Source organism: Lemur catta, chromosome 26 (assembly GCF_020740605.2).
Source record: "Lemur catta isolate mLemCat1 chromosome 26, mLemCat1.pri, whole genome shotgun sequence".
NCBI lineage: Eukaryota > Metazoa > Chordata > Mammalia > Primates > Lemuridae > Lemur > Lemur catta.
The window spans coordinates 829,423-848,088 of NC_059153.1; the positions used below are offsets into that span (position 1 = coordinate 829,423).

Genomic DNA, 18,666 nt, shown 5'->3' on the forward strand with positions numbered 1-18,666 from the left:
CTTGGAACCTATAATACACTATCACAACCTTCTCACCAAGGTCTTCTTGTAATAACATACGTGTAGAAGGTTCTACAGTTGGAGAAATTAGTGCAAGGAGAAAGAGGATATTGGATGCTAATTATGCCACCTTTGAGACACCTTGGAGCAATAACCAACGAACACATGAGAATCTTACTCAAAGCAATTCTAGTTAGAGCGACTGGATTTACAGTCCTACTGTTCCAAATGCCTCTCTCGTGTTAAATGTTATGTTTACTGGACCCCGATCTTCAGGCTGACTTTAGACGATGTCTTCTGGGATTTCCCCACATCTGTTCTTCGTGTAGCCTCGTCACTCTACTATTAGCCATGGCTCCCCATTCAGTACCTCGACTCTTGGACACACACACTGCACTGACCGCTGATTTCTGGAACTAATCTATTAATACATTTTCTCTACTTGACTCACCTTACAATGAGAACAAGAGAATGGAGAATGTGCCCGGCCCTGTGCTCTGCTTTGGTGCCATGCCAATGAATAAGACATGGTTTTATTGATAAATGCATTAGACATTTAATTTGCAAAGCAAATCAAGAATAAACAGTATCCCAGATGAAGAGAAGAAGCTGAGAAGCAAAACACCGGGGAACACGAAAGTTTGCCCACATGTTCAGGGAGCGACACGCGTAGTCTGGCACGGCCAGAGTGTGGGCGCACACGGTGAAGCAGGGAGAGAGGAGGCCGTGAGGCAGACCTGGCAGGGAAGGACCGAGTCCATGTGTGCCCACTAAGAAGCTGAACCTCGTTACATAAGTAACTGAGAGCCACACGGCATATTCAAGCAGACAAAGTCAGATCAACATTTTAGAAGAATAATTCTAATTATCTAACTGTAGTGAGTCAAGTGGATTGAAGGGAAGCAAAGAGATTTCTTAAGGGCTATTGCAATAAACAAGTAATGATGGATTTGTAGAGCAGGGTAATAAAAGAGAAATGAACAGATCTGAGAGATACGTAAGAGGTAGAATTAACAAATCTGGGAAACAAAGGGATAGGGAATTAAGAGAGGCATCAAAGACAATGTTTTCTAGCTCAAGTAACTGTGAAAAAAAAAAAAACTGAGTAGAGAAGAGAACAATTTTAATTTTAAAGATGTTGAACTTAAAGTACCTGTAGGATATCTACTCAGCTAGTCAGCTGCAGAAAAAGGGTTAGAACCATAAACACAGATTTGGTATAAACTAAGTCACAACAAATGGGGGAGAAAAAATCTGGGGAGACTAGTGCTTAGCTAATAAGAGTTACAGTGAAATAATAATACCTGAAAAAGACTTTGAAGGTATACTATAGAGAGATTACTGTCACAACTTGTTTCTTTTGGCAGTTATCAACTCTTAGTGGCTTCTTATCAATGCTCTGGAATGTACTACACTGCTCATTTGTAATAATTTTGGTCAAAATCCTAGAGAGCTAGTTTAAATGAAAATAAAAATCAAACTAAACAGAAAAAATTGTAACTTGTCACAAAAGTTTCCTGTTACAAATATAATTAAAATCTGACCACTTTTCATTTTCTATTTCTGATTTAACTGATTAAATAGCAAAATAGATGTCTTGAATTTTTACTTTTCACTAAGTACTTCTGACCTTAGAAAGATATCTCTGGTCAGACAAATTTAAGTTGTGTAGAAATTCATTTAAGACATGAGAACTCTTCGATTAAGAGCCGCTAATCTCAGGCAAGGGAAGAGAGACGGGAAGGGGAGGAGGGAACAGGTCCATCAAGTACACAGCAGCTCCTTGATAACTATGAAATTCATTTATCATTTATTTCCTTTATAAATGAATAAAAGTTAGAGAAACTATCCAATAACAAATGAAAACACGATTCAGTGTGATATTAAGGGTGGTTATGTAAGTGAACAGTGAAAAGAGAAAAGTGTATGAGGAGAATGAGATAAATGGTCGAAGACAATCAGAAGGACAAACTGAGGAACAGAGAAACGCAGATGGGAACACAGAGCCCCATGACCCTGCACACACGCGTTTGGTGGTTTACACTCACTCAGCAAGTTTCTGTATTTCCTTCTCAACAGAGACTGGGGCTCTGCATCTAACCCCCTCCCATAGTACTTTATACTATCTTTAATGTGTTTATAAATACACTGACATACCAGTAAGGAATATTCATCATTTGTAGGTCACCAGTTCTGTTTGTTTATCTATATTAGAATAACGTAAAAGCTGAACAGAGAAAAATGCATATACCACGGTCTGGTCTTTAGGCATAGACACATCAATCTGCGTTTACTATGCATTACTGTACATACAAACATTTACATAATCAGCTTAGATATTTTTTTCAATATCTTAAATGTTCAAATGTTTGTTTTCAAAGCACATAACAACGAACAAGTGACACACACTGATCAAAATAAAGGAAAACATGATTCCTACCATTCTCTTCATTTGTCTGGTGCACCGGGCACAATACCACACCAGGCGAGGGTCATTCACTTCCTTGTCCGTCACCTGGGGCTTGTGGCAATCTTGGTGGTAGAGGTTATGGCACTCCTGACATTCAACTAATTGATTACCAGACGCCACAGTCATTTGCCTGAGAAAATATACCATTACATATTATACTTTCTCGAATGTAACAATTTAAAGTCATTTCAGAATTGTTCTAGTACAGTTTGGTATACAAAAAGGGAAAAAAAAGTTCCAGAAAACCAAAGAGCAAAAAAAACCCAAGTCCATGGAACTGGCACTTCATTCCTTTTCAAGCTTATGCTCAACCATTAATAAATATATAAGGTGCCTTAATTAAATTTGGCTATTTTCTCCTTGTCATTTCTCACTGTAATTTTTTTCTCTCTCTCAGAAGTTAGACTTTGAGTAGTCCTACAACAGTTTCATAACATTTTCTTTGTATCTCTATTAAATTCCTTTAAATTAGCTAGCTACATGTTGTTCTACCTTCCTCATTAATACAAATTATCTGAAGGTGGGGACTGGACCTAATTATCTACAGTGCCTGGCACGTTAGTGTGCACACCTAGGGTGTTCAACAAATGCCCGAGCAGCTGAATAGAATGTAGCAATATGTATTTAAAAAAGTATGAGTTCTGACAGCACAAAAAGCAATCACCATGGTCTCAGATTATCCCAGTAAGTCTCCTGATGAAGGGAGACCTCTCTCCATTGTTACCTTATCACTTATTTATAACATAGTAACTTTCACAGTAGATAAAGGTTGGAATAAACAAATACATGTGAAAACAATGACTCTCTAATAAATGATTCTATTCAGAAACACCTTAAGTCATTCTCTATTACGTTCACAAAAGCTTATAGTTATTTATTCACTCCCAATGCACCAGAATTGAAAATTTTTATGATGAAAACAGCAACAAAGATGGCAATTTTTTTTGTGCTAAGCAATGAAAGCCATTAACAATGAAAAACTTAGCTCCTGGCATTGAGAAGTTTATGTTATTTAGTATTATTATTAAGTATCTGGTTATTATCATATAAGTATTATTAACTAGTTATTTTTGATTTTTAAAATGTATCTTCTACTAAGCAAAGTTATCTACGTTTTAATTATTCCTCCATGTTAGAAGACACTAATCAGAATAACTTACAAGAACCATTTCTTTCATTTTCATTATCCTTAGGAAAAGACTTAATAGTGTTTTAGGAAATTATTTTAACAGTTTATTTTTATAAATTTCATCAACAATTCAGGGAAAAAAGCAACACAGTTTTAAAAAGAAAGATGGAATTAATTGAGCCTACTGACCAGACTCTTCCTGATTGAAGAGAAATACGATAATCACTTTCCCTCTAGAACCCAAAAATGCAGAAAATGTTACCATAACAGATTAAAGAAGCCACAAAGAGATATTCTCCAATTTTCAGGATGCTAAACTGCTACACCGGCAGGTCATAAGGCATCATCTACTTGTCTCCTCCCTCTCCCAGATAATAAAAACAAAACAGAAAACACCCAACAACTGCTCTGATTTGGCAGGTGGGTGTGGGGGGGACTTGTCTGCTGTTTGCAAAGAAACAAGAGGACCCGCGGCAAGGGACAGCTTACCTGCAAACAACGCAGGCCAATCCCATCTCCATGGCAAAATCGTCAGCACTGGTCTCTTCAAAACTGGAAAGGTCGGCCATGGCTAAATCCTTGCTGGTCTGGACGGTAATGGGAGAGGATCGCGTCTCTGGCTTCTCCAGTCTGGGTTTCTTCGGAACGTCAACTCCTTCAGTGATGTCTGATTTCATCTATAAAAAGCACACGTCAGAATATAATAATGAAAACAACATGGCAGAATAAACTTTAAATCACTGAGAAATGAATAAGGACAGTATGTGACGATCAATTCCATTTCATAGATATTTTCATACAGTTAGGGACAGATGTGCACATTAGTGTAGAATTGTAACTAATTTATAATCAGTACATTAAAAGAAACCAGCAAGATAGAAATAAATAAATCAGAAGCGTACAACATACACCGGTATTTTCCTTTGTACTCTTCTATCAAAGAATTCTGGAAGTTCAATGGTTTTACTTATACTGCCTCTTTTCTCCCAATAAGATGCTTTGAATTAAGAAAACATTCTCACTAATAAGGCTATATTTTATTTTGAGTGTTTTTAATTATAAACTACTAATATTTAACAAACATTGAAAGAAATATTGCGCTATCTACTAGTGATCCAGACTTCACACATTGCCATATTTGCTTCGAAGCTAATTCTGGCTCCTTTCTTTAAAATATAATTGCTATACCTGTTGGCTTGGCAAAAATTAGAAAGTCTGATAAGACATGGAGAACTTAGAAATCTTACATTTTGTTGATGAGAACACAGATTTAGTACATCCACTTTTGGCAATGCCTATTAACACTGAAGATGCTGTGTTACATCGACTTACACGCATACATCCTATAGAAACTACCAACACATTTGCAAAGAGATAGATACAAAAGAGGTCAATTACACTTCATTGTAATGGAGAAAAAGCAGAAATAACCTAATTGCTCATCAGTAGGGAAACAGATAAATGGGTTTATTTATAGAATGAATATTATATGGTAGCTAAAAGAAAGAACCAGCTCTAGAGGCAGCGACATAAACTACAAAAGCACATTGTTATTCATACCAAATGGGTACAGTGCGCGGTATATGGAGGATGGACACGCTTATAACTTTGACTCAATTCATGTAACCAAAATGTCTGTACCCCCATAATATGCTCAAAAACAAAAACAAAGAAAAACCTCACATTGTTGCCTGGAGAAAAAGTTACCAAAGAATACATATACACAGTATATCATTTATGTAAATTTAAAAGTAGAAAAAGTAATATAGTTTATGAATAGTCACTATTTAGTAAAAGTATGAAAACATACATACTATGCCCCACCATGAGGCAGGACTTACTGAAGATAATATTTCAATGTATTTTTTACTAATTTCTAAAATCTTAACTACTATTTGTGAAAATCATTCAAAACAGACAATCCAAGAATTATCTGCAGCCCTGTTGAGGTGCATGCCGTTCTACAACAAAGCTCATGTTTAGTCATTTATTAATACATCTTTCTTTCCTCTCTATCTTTTCAACCACTGTTCCGTCTAGAATCTCTGAGGTGTGGATAAAGTTTATACCCAAAAAACTACAGTACCCCCTAGGGTTCAAATATTTGTTGACAATGACTTCAGTAAATAGTTTTAAAAAATTAACCATTTAATGTCAATCAAAAAATTTCTAAATTTGACTCATTTTTTCAAAAAGTCAACATCTATAACTAGCAAAATATATTTACTGAGTGATCACTACATGCCTATACCCATTATTATAAAAGAAGTAGGCACAAAACATTGTTTCTTTCTGCCTGTGGAACAACTGATTTACTCTTTTTCCCTTTTAAATAGATTAAAAAAAAGCTTACTTTATCAGCAGGTCTCTTGTCAGCTTCCTTCTTTACTTTTTCAGTTGTGAGGACCTTGCCATTATTACTGCCAGACGGAAGACTGGATGACGTTTTGGGTTCTTGCTTAATGGAGACAGTTTTTGTGCTTGGAATTTTGGGTGGTTCCACATCCTAAAAAGTGAAATCAAAAAGTACCAGTAATTAAAAATTCAGACTACCTAACACATCATAAAAAACATATTATAAATCTAAACAATGTTCACTTAAAAATTAAGACATTATGTTATAACCAATGTAACATCCTTCTCTTAAATAACTTTATTAAGATACAAATGATATACAAACTGTACTTAAAGTGTCAAATTTGATACATTTTGACATATGCATACACCAGTGACACAACCACTACAATCAATATAATGAACATCTCCATCGTCCCCTCAGATTTCCTCGGCGCTGTCTGTAATCACACCCTTACAGGTATGTATCCTGGAGAAACTATGTCCCCCAACCTCAAGCAGCCAGTGATCTCTCTGTAACCATAGATTAGTTACAAATTTCCTAGAAATGTATATAAATGTAACTATATAATACCCGTTTTTGTCTGGCTTCTTTTAATCAGTATATTGAGATTCATCCACATTGTTGAGTGTATCCATAGTTTATTCCTTCTTATTGCGGAATGATATTCCGTTGTATAGATATACCGTAATTTGTTTATACATTTACCTATTGATGGGCATTTCGGTTGTCTGCAGTTTGGGGGATATTACAAAGAAAGCTGTTACAAACATTCATGTACAAGTCATTGTATGGACATATATTTTCATCTCTCTAGAATAAATGTCTAGGAGTACAATGTCTAGCTCACATGGTAAGCATATGCTTAATTTTTTAAGAAATTGCCAAACTGTGTTCCAAAGTGGCGGTACCATTTTATATTTCCACCAGGAAGACATGAGGCTGAGGCAGGAAGATCACTTGAGCTCAGGAGTTTGAGGCCAGCTTGGGCAACATAGCAAGACCCCGTTTCTAAAAAAAATTATTTACTATTTAGTTCTTTACAGAAAGTTTGTTGATCACTGGTGTAGGCTTAGTAAAGCAATGGAGCAAATGTTAATAATAATGCAGATTAAACTGAAAACTGTATCATGTGTGCAACAAAAAAATTGAGTATAATCTTGCAGTATTTGCAACAAGTATCTAATTCAGCTTAGAAGTTGTTCTTTCCGAGCTTTTTATTCATGCAGGTACCTTTTGAGATGGACGGTAACTTGAATCAATGCCCCGAGCCAAAGATTCATCAAGCAGTGCTTTTAGCTTTTCAGCAGAATCTTTACTCTTTGAATGTAAGAAACCCAGCGCTTTCAAAAATATGGGATCAAGTTCCAAGTTCACAGAGGCAGCCATTGCAAACACCTGAAGGAAAGAAAGAGCGAGAAGTAATTTAGAGCCAACGTGCAATGATCTATGTCAAAGTTTTATCCATTTTGTTCTTTGTTTATAATAGATTATACTGTGCACATGATACAAAATTTAAAATGTCCAAAAGGTTATTACAGATAAAAGTAAATTTCCTTCTTATCTTGACCCACAGTATCTAATTCTTTTCTGCGGAAACAGCCAGCATTATCAGTTTCCTGTGTATCTATATCCATGGCAAAGTTTCAAATCCCGATAAGCGTCTCCCTGCTGCAGGGCCCCGTCTCACCTGTTTTCAAAGACACACTTTGTAATTTCAGTACACAGAACCTGATGTGGTTAGGTCAGGTTCACTCTATATCAAAATTTCTTCTCTCAAACCGTCCTTCCATAACAAAAAGCGAAGATTCACTATGATGTGTTTGTATGTGTAGGGGGTGTCACAGGAGGGCAATGGTTAAAGGGGCATTAAGTGATGTGCTGTAGAGGTTGCTTTGACCTCAACTCTCTTTTTTTTTAAAATTTTGCCTCCTTAGTCCTCTGCCCCAATCTTGAAACATACTGATAATCTTATTAGATCACATTTAGATCGTGGTATCTTATGCATTAACCTATTTTTAAAAAGCAAGGTCTCTGAGGGATGGTACCACAGCTGCTTAAAAAAATATATATATGTATACATAAATATATATACATATATACACAATCTATCTCCCACAGAACCTATGATGATGCTCTCTGTCCTACAGAGCTTACAAAACAGCCAAGATGGATAAAGATACATGTCAATGACTTACAAAATTTCACAGCATTAAAACCCCGTTTTGTTTTCAGTTAATATCAATGCTATTATATGTGGTTCTACTTCTGGTTGTCACCTCTTCAGACACCTCTCCAGGCAAAGAATTATTAAAATAAACATGTGTTCTTTGTGTTCAATCCTTTGATCAGTATATTACCACCACAGCTTGAGACCCTCCTCTATTCTTGAGGTTAATACTAGAATCCTGCAACACACTTGAGCTGCCACAGTAACGGCCCTGTCGGCAATTCCACAGGCACGTCCCATTCTCAGGGGTTCCTGACGCCACCAAAACCTTCTCGGCAGATGAGAGCACAGCCTGCAAGTGGATTGTCTGTTCCCTCCACCTACTTCCCTCCTCACCCCTTTCCAGGTCTGAGAGGAAACATACACGCCCCGCCCCCCCCAGGCTGTTTTTTTTTAAGTTCCCAAGAAGGTATCAGTTACCTACTTGATAACCTCAAAATTATTGCCAAATTCTGTGCTGTAGTAAAATATCACCTGAATCATCCATGAAAAGGGGTCGAAAGGCCAACACTAGAATGAAAAAGGAACCTCATTTCAAACTGTTGTATTAGTAAGAACGTAAAAAAACTGAGAAGCAGCCTGTCACCTCTTCATATCGTATTATCACATACATCACCTCTACATAATGAGAGGTACAGAGAGGTTATTTTTAAATTTACTCACAGGACTGGTCACCATACACGTTCTGAGGAAAAAATATCTCCTCAATAAAATTTCCACGATTAAAAGGCTAAACCTGCCACTCTTCCAGATGCACAAGGGGAAGACAGCCTAATCTTTCTGTGGATCTAATTTTACATAGCTAAAGGCCATAGTAGTTCACTTATCCTGTTTTATTGGGTACCGAGAAAAGGGTTGATACCTAGAATAATCCTTGTAATAATGTGTTAGAAAAACCATTACTTGAAATTTCCGTGCTGAAAAATGGAAGCAGAGTATTCATTGTTATGTATTTCTACAGTCACAGATGAGGTGTCAGAGTCAGCAGGTGACTACAGAAGTCACCAACATTCTGATTGGAACCCTGGAGTCAGTTCTTTTTACATGATCCTGCAATTATCAAACTCAACGGGCTTTGTGCCCTTGCCCTAAATTACTAACATATCCCACCACTAGACCAGTGCCCCCTGCAGTGCAATACGAGAGAAAAAATATTAAAATTTCTATTTAATTTTATTATTTAAAAAAGCTACTTGTATACAGGGGGATAACAGAGTCGGTATATAATTGATGACTAAACACATATATATGGAAGTATGCTCGGTTCTTTTACTCATGGAATAAATAAGAAAAGCAAGTTTTAGTTTCCACTTTCCCTCTTATACACCATGGCTGCTTTAAGGTACAAACAAGCTGCCCCTTGCAAATCCCGCCAGCACTCTCGTTCAGCTCAGCCCTCCTCCCTCTCACACTAACTTCCTTGCTAGCTGCCAATCATCTTCGACCCCCTGCCCATTACCAACACATTCTCTGTATGTTCCACTTTTCCCTGAAGCACTTCTTTTCTGTTACTTTTATGGTTCTCCCCAAAGACATCGCCTCCCTTAAAACCTTCTCCAAAATCGTGTTCCTTTGACTCGTTTCCCCTCAACGAGCAAACAGACGTCTAAGGAGACCTTACTTTATATTGCTGCTTTTAGAAAAATATTCCAAGACCACCACATGTCAACGTCTCCTCTTGAAATCCACACCTGCACCTTCACCGTTACTAACGTATACAACACTGGCACCAAGTTCACCTTCCTCTTCTCCCCCTGCCATCATCTTTAACAACTTTGGCATTTACACTGACGATCTTTTCCAACGTTCTATATCCATTTCATTTAGATCTTCAACCTCAAGTATCTTCAGCTTGAGCCAGCAAAATCTGAAACTTGACACAAGTATTCTTTTTGACTACAATCTCCCATCACTCACCTCCGCCAAAAAAACCCCCCAAACACTGAAACAGGAAAAGCAAAACAAAACAAAAATCACTTCTTTCACGACTTGGGACTTGTGCAGTATCCCTATCTGCAATTCTCTCTTCCTAATCTTTCACCTGGGCCTAAATCCATGAATCCCAAAACTCACGAATCCCACCAGAATGCAAACTCCCCAACGGCAGGGATTCATTTTGCTCCCTGCTATTTCCCCAGCATGTGGAACCAACCGGTGCTCAAAAATAGTTATTGAATGAATGAACTGAAGTCTTTGCAAAAATGCCACTTTGGGGGCTTCTGCGACCTCTCCAACTTAAACTGGACACTCGTGCATGAACATAAATGCGTGCTTTCCCCCAGATCCGTTTTCCACGCTACTTGCCAGTCTCTGGAGGAGGCCCAAGCCGACCGTCTGCGCGTGCGCGAGCGAAGGACGCTCAGTCTGTTGCACACGGGGTGCAACGTTGAACCCGGGTTGCTACTTAGTAACAGCTCTAGGAAACCTGGTCGTTCGCGCCTTTGCAAGCTCTTGCAACCCCTTGCAACAAGCAATTCCCTTCAAGGCGCTGTCCCTTGTTTCTGCTCCACTCCGTCCTCGGCTCTGGATTCCACCGAGGCCTTGGGGACCCCGCGGCAGGAGGAGGACAGACCCCGAAGGGGGCGAGCGGCGCAGAGGCGACGGCGTTTGCACAAGGGACGTCCGCGCTCCGACCGCAGCGACACGCACCGCAGGCCCCGCGGGGCCCTCGACAGAGCAGCCAGAGACGACGGAGGGAAAGAGGGGCTGCCCGGAGAAGTCGCCAACCCCCCCCGAGGAAGGTTCGAGACGAGGCCCCGGGTCCCCAGCGCCCCCCGCCGGGAAGCGCAGCCCGCACCGGGAGCGGCGCGCCACCGCCCGCGAGTTCCGAGCCTTCCCCTCGAGGAGCGAGGAACGGAGTCCCCGCGGAGCTACCCTCGGCCCTCGCGGGGGTCTCGAGCCACCCAGCGGCGACCCGGAGCCGGGTCCCTCGTCACAGCTCACCGCCCCGGGCGTTCCCGCTGGCCCCTTCCGATCCCGTCCCCGCCCTAGCCGGCTCCGACGGCGGGAAAACAAAGGTTCCGGCTGCAGGGCCGAGGGGGAAACGTTTGGCGGTGCCACAGCAGGAAGTGACGTAGAATCTCTCTTCCGGTTCGCCGGATTATGAATGAGGGCCGGCGCGGCCGCCTTCCGGATGTGGTGCTTCGGTGTTTTGCTTCCCCGGTTTCTTTGGAAGCGTGTAGTCCGCGGGCGGCAGCGGCTCCGGCTGGGCGAGCAGACGCGAGGCGGCCGGGGTCGCCGACGCGGCCCACGCACCCTCCCTGCCTGGCCGCGCCCCTGCGACCAGGTAAAGAGGCCGCTCGTGCCGCCACCCGGTCAGCCCGCGCGACCTTCCGGGGACCGCTGATTGCGTCCGGGTCGACGGGGCCGAGGGTGCGGGGACGGGCGGCAGCGACGGGGGCGTGGGGTCGCCGGTGTCCGTGCCGCCCCGGGGCCGCCGCAGCCCCACGAGCCCGGCGGGGGCGGGCTGGGCGCCCCGGGCCGCGTCTCAGCTGTGCGCATCGCCGGGCTGGTCGCCGAGCCGGTCTGCGCGGCGGGGGACGGGAGCGGCTTCCGGTTGTGGCGGCTTCCGGTTGTGGCGGCTTCCGGGGTCTTTGCTCTTAAACGCGATGCGGAAACCCCGGGGATCGCGCCAGCTCGTTTGCTCTGGGACGCATGATTCTCGTCTCCTGTCCCTCCCGATGAGAGGAGCCAGGTGCAGGGGACCCGCGTCCTGGGGACCTGATGGCGTCCGCTCGGGCTCTGACCTCTGCAGAAAGTTGTCTCGAGCTGCCCGAGTTGCTCTGGCTCCAGACACGTTTGCTGAGACTCGTGCTTCCCTCCCGCCTCTACCTGGTTTGGGGACCCGGTGACTCGTTTTCCCCTTTATTCTTGATGCCAGCATCCCATTCCTTGCTGCAAATTCTTGACCCTCGAGAAAAGGCCAGCATTTAGTAATATGTTTTGTTTTAAGTTGATGAAGAATGTCGTGTGCTACTGTGTTGTTTTCTAAGCGTATCTGTAGAAACAGTGTTTACAGGAGAAGATGCAAAAGGTAGCAAGCAAGAACCAGCGGTGCGACAAATTTAAACATATAAACACGGTCACTTAAATGCTATGGAAATAAACTTATAACACCACAACTGAGCGATTTGCTGTCGTATTTCATATGTCAGATATTAATCTATGTGGTTTTTTTTTTTTTTTCCTTAAACTATCTGGTGAGGAGCGCAGGCTGCTGGGAGGTTTGCCTTAAGCGTACTCATCGCTGGGAATTGCGTTTAGGTTATTATACCCGACTTCATGTTCTAAGGCCTAACTTCAAAAATAAGACTGAAAAAGTCAAAGAGATTTGAGAATCGTTTTTCCTGTAGTCCTGGGCCCATCAAGGTTTGTGTTTGTTTTTTTTAAACCTGTTTTACTTTGTAGGTTTTGTATCCTCACCTGTGGTTTGAAATAAGAAGAAATACTGAGTAACCAATTGGCCTTTCTAACAGCAACAATTTAGCAGGCCTCGAAACTAAATTCTGGGGACAGCCAACTAACCCATCTCCTATAGTATAGCAGTTCCCTGGTATATGTTGTTTTTATCCTCAAGTATCGAAAGTATCCTGCTGAATTCTGTTACGGTTAGTCCTTGGGAGGCAGGGATTTAAACCATTTAGATCATACCAAGCACAGGTGTTGTTTGCTGTGAGGATTCAGTAGTTTTATTTCAGCGTTGCTGGTGTTTCTAATGTGTTAGCCTTTTGTGCTGTTGGATCCCTGTTAATTATGAGGTTGGGTTTAGCTGCAAGCATTATGACTCCATGGCAACCAGTGATTCCCTGATTCTCCAGAGAAAAGATTACACCCTTTCTCCATGGCTAAGGTTACGGTAAGCTTTTTTACTTTAAAACATTTTTTTTTTTCTACTTCTAGCCCAGATAAGAAAACAGCTAATTTTAATTATAGGCTTTTGTCCTCTAGGACTTAACTGTATCCCACAGTACATCATGTAATGAGCTCTGAAAAAGCTCAGCTTTTTTGTTATCTTTGACCTTTAACGTTTAAGGTAATTAGCTACTATTTATCTCCGTACGGGTAAGCTTTTTTTGCAAAAAATCTATATTATTGTAATAAAATGGGGTGGGACTTGCAACCAAATAGTGTTGTTTTGTGAAAAGTATAAAACACAAGCTAAGTTGTAATGTTAAAAATGTTGAACATTTAATGTAGGAGGGGATTTAAGCAGATTTAAATTTTAACCTTTAAAATAAGAGTTCTGTAATTTTCCCATACTTGCAGACTGTGCTGAACTACCTATTTTGCACAGTATAATCTGTTAATATGCATGTGGACTAAGGACTTCCCTTTTATATTGTGCCATTTCTTGACTCTCCATCTTTCAGCCTCAGTAAGTAACAAACAAGGTTTTGCAATATTTGGAGGGAAGGGGGAGAACTTTTCAATTTAACATGAATCCCTTACCTTTTGTGGGAAGAAGTTTGGCAGTACAAACATGATTTGGGTTTTGCACATCAACGTTTGTATGTTTTAATAGTGTCAATGGATAAGGATTTGGAGATAACTTATAAATGAATAATAGTAGCTAGTATTTATTTAGGGGCTAACCATGGGACAGGAATTATTCTGTTCTCACAGCATAATGTAGGTAAGTACTGTTATTGTTGCCATTTTATAAATGAGGAACCAAGGCGCATAAAAATTCTTTATAGCTACTAAGAATCAGAACCAGGATTTGTACCTGGTAGGTCTGGCTCAAGAGTCTGGGCTCTAATCCATCACTTTATAATTCTTATTGTATAAATATTCTACTTGCAGGCTAAGTATATAGGATCTAGTTAAGATTCCTAGTTCTCTTGCCTGAATATCAATATACATAAAAACTTCTGTGCTTTATTTACAAATTTGGAATAGACTCCAGTTATACTTCTTCTGAGTCGGCTCACAAAGGTGGTCCTGTGTCTTCATTTTAATTTATACTTAGTTGGCCCTTAAAGTAGATTTATTAATTTGGAAGTAAAAGGATGGTGTTGTGAAGAATGAGGTTCATGTTGTACTGAGGTTCTCAGTAGTACTCATGACAGTGATTACTGACATTCATTTATGTAAGTTAATTCATGTACTCCTTCAACTAAAATATAAGTACTATTAAGCATTGGTGATATTATAATGTTAGCTGGTAAGTGCTATGAAGGAAAAGAAAGCTGGGTAAGAGGATTGGGAGTAATGGGAGTGCTTTTTTAGTTCAGGTAGTCAGGAGAGGCTGCTCTGAGGCAGTATTGATGTAGAGAAATCAGTGAAATGAGGGAGCAAGCCATGTGAATATCTGAGAGAAGAGCATTCTAGGCAAAGGAATAGCAAGTACAAAAATTCTCAAGTGGGAGCATTTCTGGCATCTTCCAAGAACAACAAGGAGAACCATGGCTGGAAGGGAGTGAGGAAGGATAGGAGATGAAGTCTAAACGAGGGATAGCTAGCGTCACCTTAGGCCTATGGGTCATAATAGGAAATTTGGATTTTACTCTTAAGTGTGCTCGGGAGCCATTGGATGGTTTTGAGCAGGGGACACGATCTGATCTATGTTTTCAGAGGATCACCCAGACTATGGAAGCATGGACCATTGTGTGGAGAGTGGAGCAAAGTAGTTAACAGGCTTTTGCAATAGTCCTTGTAAGTGCTGGTGGTGACTGAGATTAAGGTGGTAATGGTGGAGGTGCGACGGAGTTGTATTTAGCATGTATTTCTAAGGTAGAGATGGCAGGGTGAGAGACACAGAGAAAGGAGTGGGACTCAGAGTTTACGGCCTGAGAATCTGGATAAATGGTGTTGCCATTTTACCAAGAAGTGGAACACAGGGGAAGGGGAGAAGGTTGAGAAACACATCCATGTAGAGATGTCAAGTATTAATAGAATATAGGAGTCTGGAGTTCATGGGGCCAGGATGTAGCTGAGATGTGAATATAGAAGTCAGATGATATTTAAAGCTATGGCACTAGAGATCACCTAGAACGTTGTTGTAATATTGTGAGTTGGGCCCCGTTAAAATCAATTTAGTAACAACCAGCATTTAAAAAAAAAAAAAAAGAGTACAGAGTAAAAAATATCAGATGTATCCCAAGTAATAATACTGTGACATTTTTGTTTCAGTCTTATTCATTATCTAGTGAGTTGCATTATAAAATTTATTACTCATTGTGTGGCGTGATCAAAAGTTTGAAAGCCAGTAATCAAAGAAATGAATGTAAATTTAGAAACGGGCAAAGCACTGAGCCATGGCTCCCTGAGAAGTCTGGGGAGTATCCAGTAAAAGGAATCAGGAAGGAAGTGCCGAAGACCTTAGTCCAGGGCTGAGACTTGTCAAGTGACCTGGCCTTCGGAATGGACGTTTTTTTAATCAGGGAGTACTGAGACGAGCATACTTGCTTAGAATAACATAATTTCTGATGATTTTCACTTTGGTAAAATTGCGGCTGCAATAAAATTATAATACACCTCAGTTTATGAAATTCTAAGTTTATAAAATTGTGCTATTTATATTAGAAAAATACCTATTTCTTCAAATAAGATCCCTTTGTAAATTCAATTAATACTTTTGGACTGATGTACAGTTTTCATCCGTATAATGGAAATAAAATGTGCTTTTAAGGATTGTGACAATTAGAAGTAATGCACAAGTTCTGCCTGTAATCCTAGCACTTTGGGAAGCTGAGGCAGATGGATTGCTTGAGTTTGAGATCAGCCGGGGCAACATAGTGAGACGCTGTCTCTACCAAAAAAGAAAAGAAAAGAAAGAAAAAAATTACCTGAGTGTGGTGATACGTGCCTGTAGTCCCAGCTACTCGGGAGGCTGAGGCAGGAGGATCGCTTGAGCCCAGGAGTTTGAGGTTGCTGTGAGCTATGATGCTGCCACTGCACTCCCGCCTGGGCAACAAAGACCCTGTCTACAAAAAATTAAATAAAAAATAAATAAAAGAAGTAATGCACAAGTTCTGTGTGCTCAGCATGTAGTAGGTAGACAGTAAAATGTATGTAATATTTAAAATTCTTTGTTTATTGACCTAACATTTATTGAGCTATTGAATTCCTGGCACAGAGAGAGCTTATGTGGAAAAAAAAAAAAAAACACAAATCACTGGTTCATAATTTGCTGCAGTTATTCACTCTTTGGTCTTTAATATATATTATTTAATATATAATTTATCTGTTATATGATACTATACATAATGGCATAGATCTGGACTTGAATTTTGAGCACAAATCTTTCACCCCCTTTTTTTAACCATATTTTGAAGTATCCTTATTTTTAACGTTTACTCTTTCCACACACGCACACACACACACGCAGAGTGAAGTAGTAAAATGGTTTTAGATAAGAAAACACTTATAAAAACTCACTTCCCTTTTCATATGTGAAATGTTTTAGTTTATCAAAACTAACATATTTATGAGAATGAGAATGCAGAAAAGGCCTAAATGCCTAAATATTAAGCCTGTCACTAATTCTGGCAGTTAAAAATATCTTTGGAAAAAATTTTAAAAAATCTTTGAAGATTCCCAAATAATAAAGCCAAAGCTTTAATTTTTTTTGTTTTGTTTTGTTTTGTTTTGTTTTACCTGTTTATCCCTTCCACGAGATTCCCGGGCAAATTGGCCTATCCAGGAAGAGATGCACACTCTGTTAGCTCTGTTCGGCTCCTGAAGTTTGTGGTTGTGTCTGCTGCCTTCCGCTTCTCAGGCCTAGGTGCAGTGTCACCTGTCAAGACTGAGAAAACGCAAATGACGCTGCTTCTCTGCTTGGCAGGAATGTACTATGACATTGCAAGAGCTGTGCCCAGATGCCCGAGAGACACAGAAGTTGATTGTATAGTACCCACCTTCCTAAAGCTCATGACAAAATTAATGCACTAAGGCATTCTCCAGGTAGCAAAGGAGAAGAAAATAAAGATTTCTTTTGCCTATGATTTGCAAACTTTGAGCAAAAACTATGTTCTACTCCCTTGAAAAACTAAGACACAGTGCAAGCCAAAAACGTTTCAAATTTGCTCAGGCTTACTAAATATTTAATATTTATTTTAAAAATTAGTACATAATTGGGAGAAATTTCCCAGGGAGAGTCATTTTTTTTTAACTCTAAGATAATTAAGTAAAAGTTAAAACAAGAAACGTCAAAGTAAAATGTCAGAGATATCAACTGTCAAACTTAGTACTTGAGGAAATCCGACATTTCATACTTAATAGCGTGATACCTTCCTTTGTTATGATGGATCAGAAGCTCTTTAAGTAAAAAAAGTAGAGAACCAAGAACCGCAGTGACTCGCTTTGGATTAAAGCAAAAAGGAATTTGGAATATTAAAGGAAATTTAGTATGTTGAAGGTTTCCTAAAATTAAAACTACACTAACATTTCACATATACTTAAAGGAGTTGCGTGTGTAGTTTTAAAAGGCTTTTAAAATAATTTCTCCTCTACTGTGCCATCTTCCTAGTACATAATTCCGTGATGAGTGTTTTTAAAGAGAGCACCATCTAGTGTCAGCTTTGGAATTGTGATTTACAGATCAGAATGGGAATCTTCGACCCAGAAAAAATGTATGACTCCAACATAAAAAGTCACAATAATTGATGAAAAGCCTTAAGGAATATGACTTGAAAACACCCGTCAATAATTTGACCCCAAGATTGTGTGTGTTTGAACCTTTAAAATAACCAGTGTGTGTATCCATACATTCATTTGTCAAACACTTTCTTGCTTATATATGTAAATATATAAAGCAGACCGTATTTTAGGCGTAGCAGTGAACAGAAAAATTCTGGCATGGAACATTTTAGTTGGGGGAGAGAAAAAAATATATAGTAAGTTGCAATAGTGATAAATACCATGGAGAAAAATAAAGTGCAGAGGGAATAGAAAGATTTTTTTCGGGGAGGGTAGGAGTTGGGGTTTGCAATTTAAATTGAGTGGCCAGGAAGGGTCTCAGTAAGAACTTGCTACTGAGTGAATACCTGAAGAAGGAGAAGGGGTGTTTTAGGTACCGGGAACACCACGTGCAAAGGCACTGAGGCACCGAGTGTTTTAGAGGAATAACAATCCACTTGGGAAACTTTGGCTTTTCTCTGAGTAAGATGGGAAGACACTGGAGGGTTTGAGGTGAGTAGTGACAGGATCTTACTTCATTTCTAAGAGGATCACTTCGGCTGCTGTGTTGAGAACGGACAGGGGAGAGGTGACACAGGAAGCCAGCAGTTGCTGTCTGTCATTCAGAACAGCGGCGATGGTGGCTTGGATCACAGTAGAAGCAACGGGAATGTTGTGAAATGGTCAGACTCTGGATATGCATTGAAAACAGAGCCAAAATAAGTTCTTAATGCATCAATTATAGGGGTATGAAAGAAAAGAGTAATTAAGAATGACGCCCCAGGTTTTTGGCTTGAGAAACTAGAAGGATGTTGTTCCGTCAACCGAGATAAGAGAAGTGGGGCAGAAGAAGGAACTAGATT

The 18,666-nt window shown here is 40.1% G+C and overlaps 2 protein-coding genes across 11 annotated transcripts in view; one reads left to right on the forward strand and one right to left on the reverse strand.

Moving 5' to 3' along the window:
- Window positions 1–11,363, reverse strand: part of INTS12 (integrator complex subunit 12) — a 29,561-nt gene extending 18,198 nt beyond the window's left edge. For 3 of the 7 annotated variants that reach the window (XR_006731462.1, XM_045537404.1, XM_045537403.1), the window contains exons 1-5: window positions 8,610–10,967; window positions 7,189–7,353; window positions 5,953–6,105; window positions 4,089–4,276; window positions 2,441–2,600 (exon numbers count right to left, since the gene is read on the reverse strand). Coding sequence is in view for 6 of the 7 variants with exons in the window: in XM_045537404.1 (XP_045393360.1) it covers window positions 2,441–2,600; window positions 4,089–4,276; window positions 5,953–6,105; window positions 7,189–7,344 (657 nt within the window). In the remaining variant the exon portion in view is untranslated. The other 4 variants (XM_045537401.1, XM_045537402.1, XM_045537400.1 and 1 more) reach the window with 4 other exon arrangements.
- A 23-nt stretch (window positions 11,364–11,386) lies between these two features.
- Window positions 11,387–18,666, forward strand: part of GSTCD (glutathione S-transferase C-terminal domain containing) — a 56,613-nt gene continuing 49,333 nt past the window's right edge. For 2 of the 4 annotated variants that reach the window (XM_045537394.1, XM_045537397.1), the window contains exon 1: window positions 11,387–11,471. The gene's annotated coding sequence lies outside the window, so the exon portion shown is untranslated. Of the gene's footprint in view, window positions 11,472–12,348; window positions 12,554–12,953; window positions 13,041–18,666 lie in introns of those variants that run through there. The other 2 variants (XM_045537396.1, XM_045537395.1) reach the window with 2 other exon arrangements.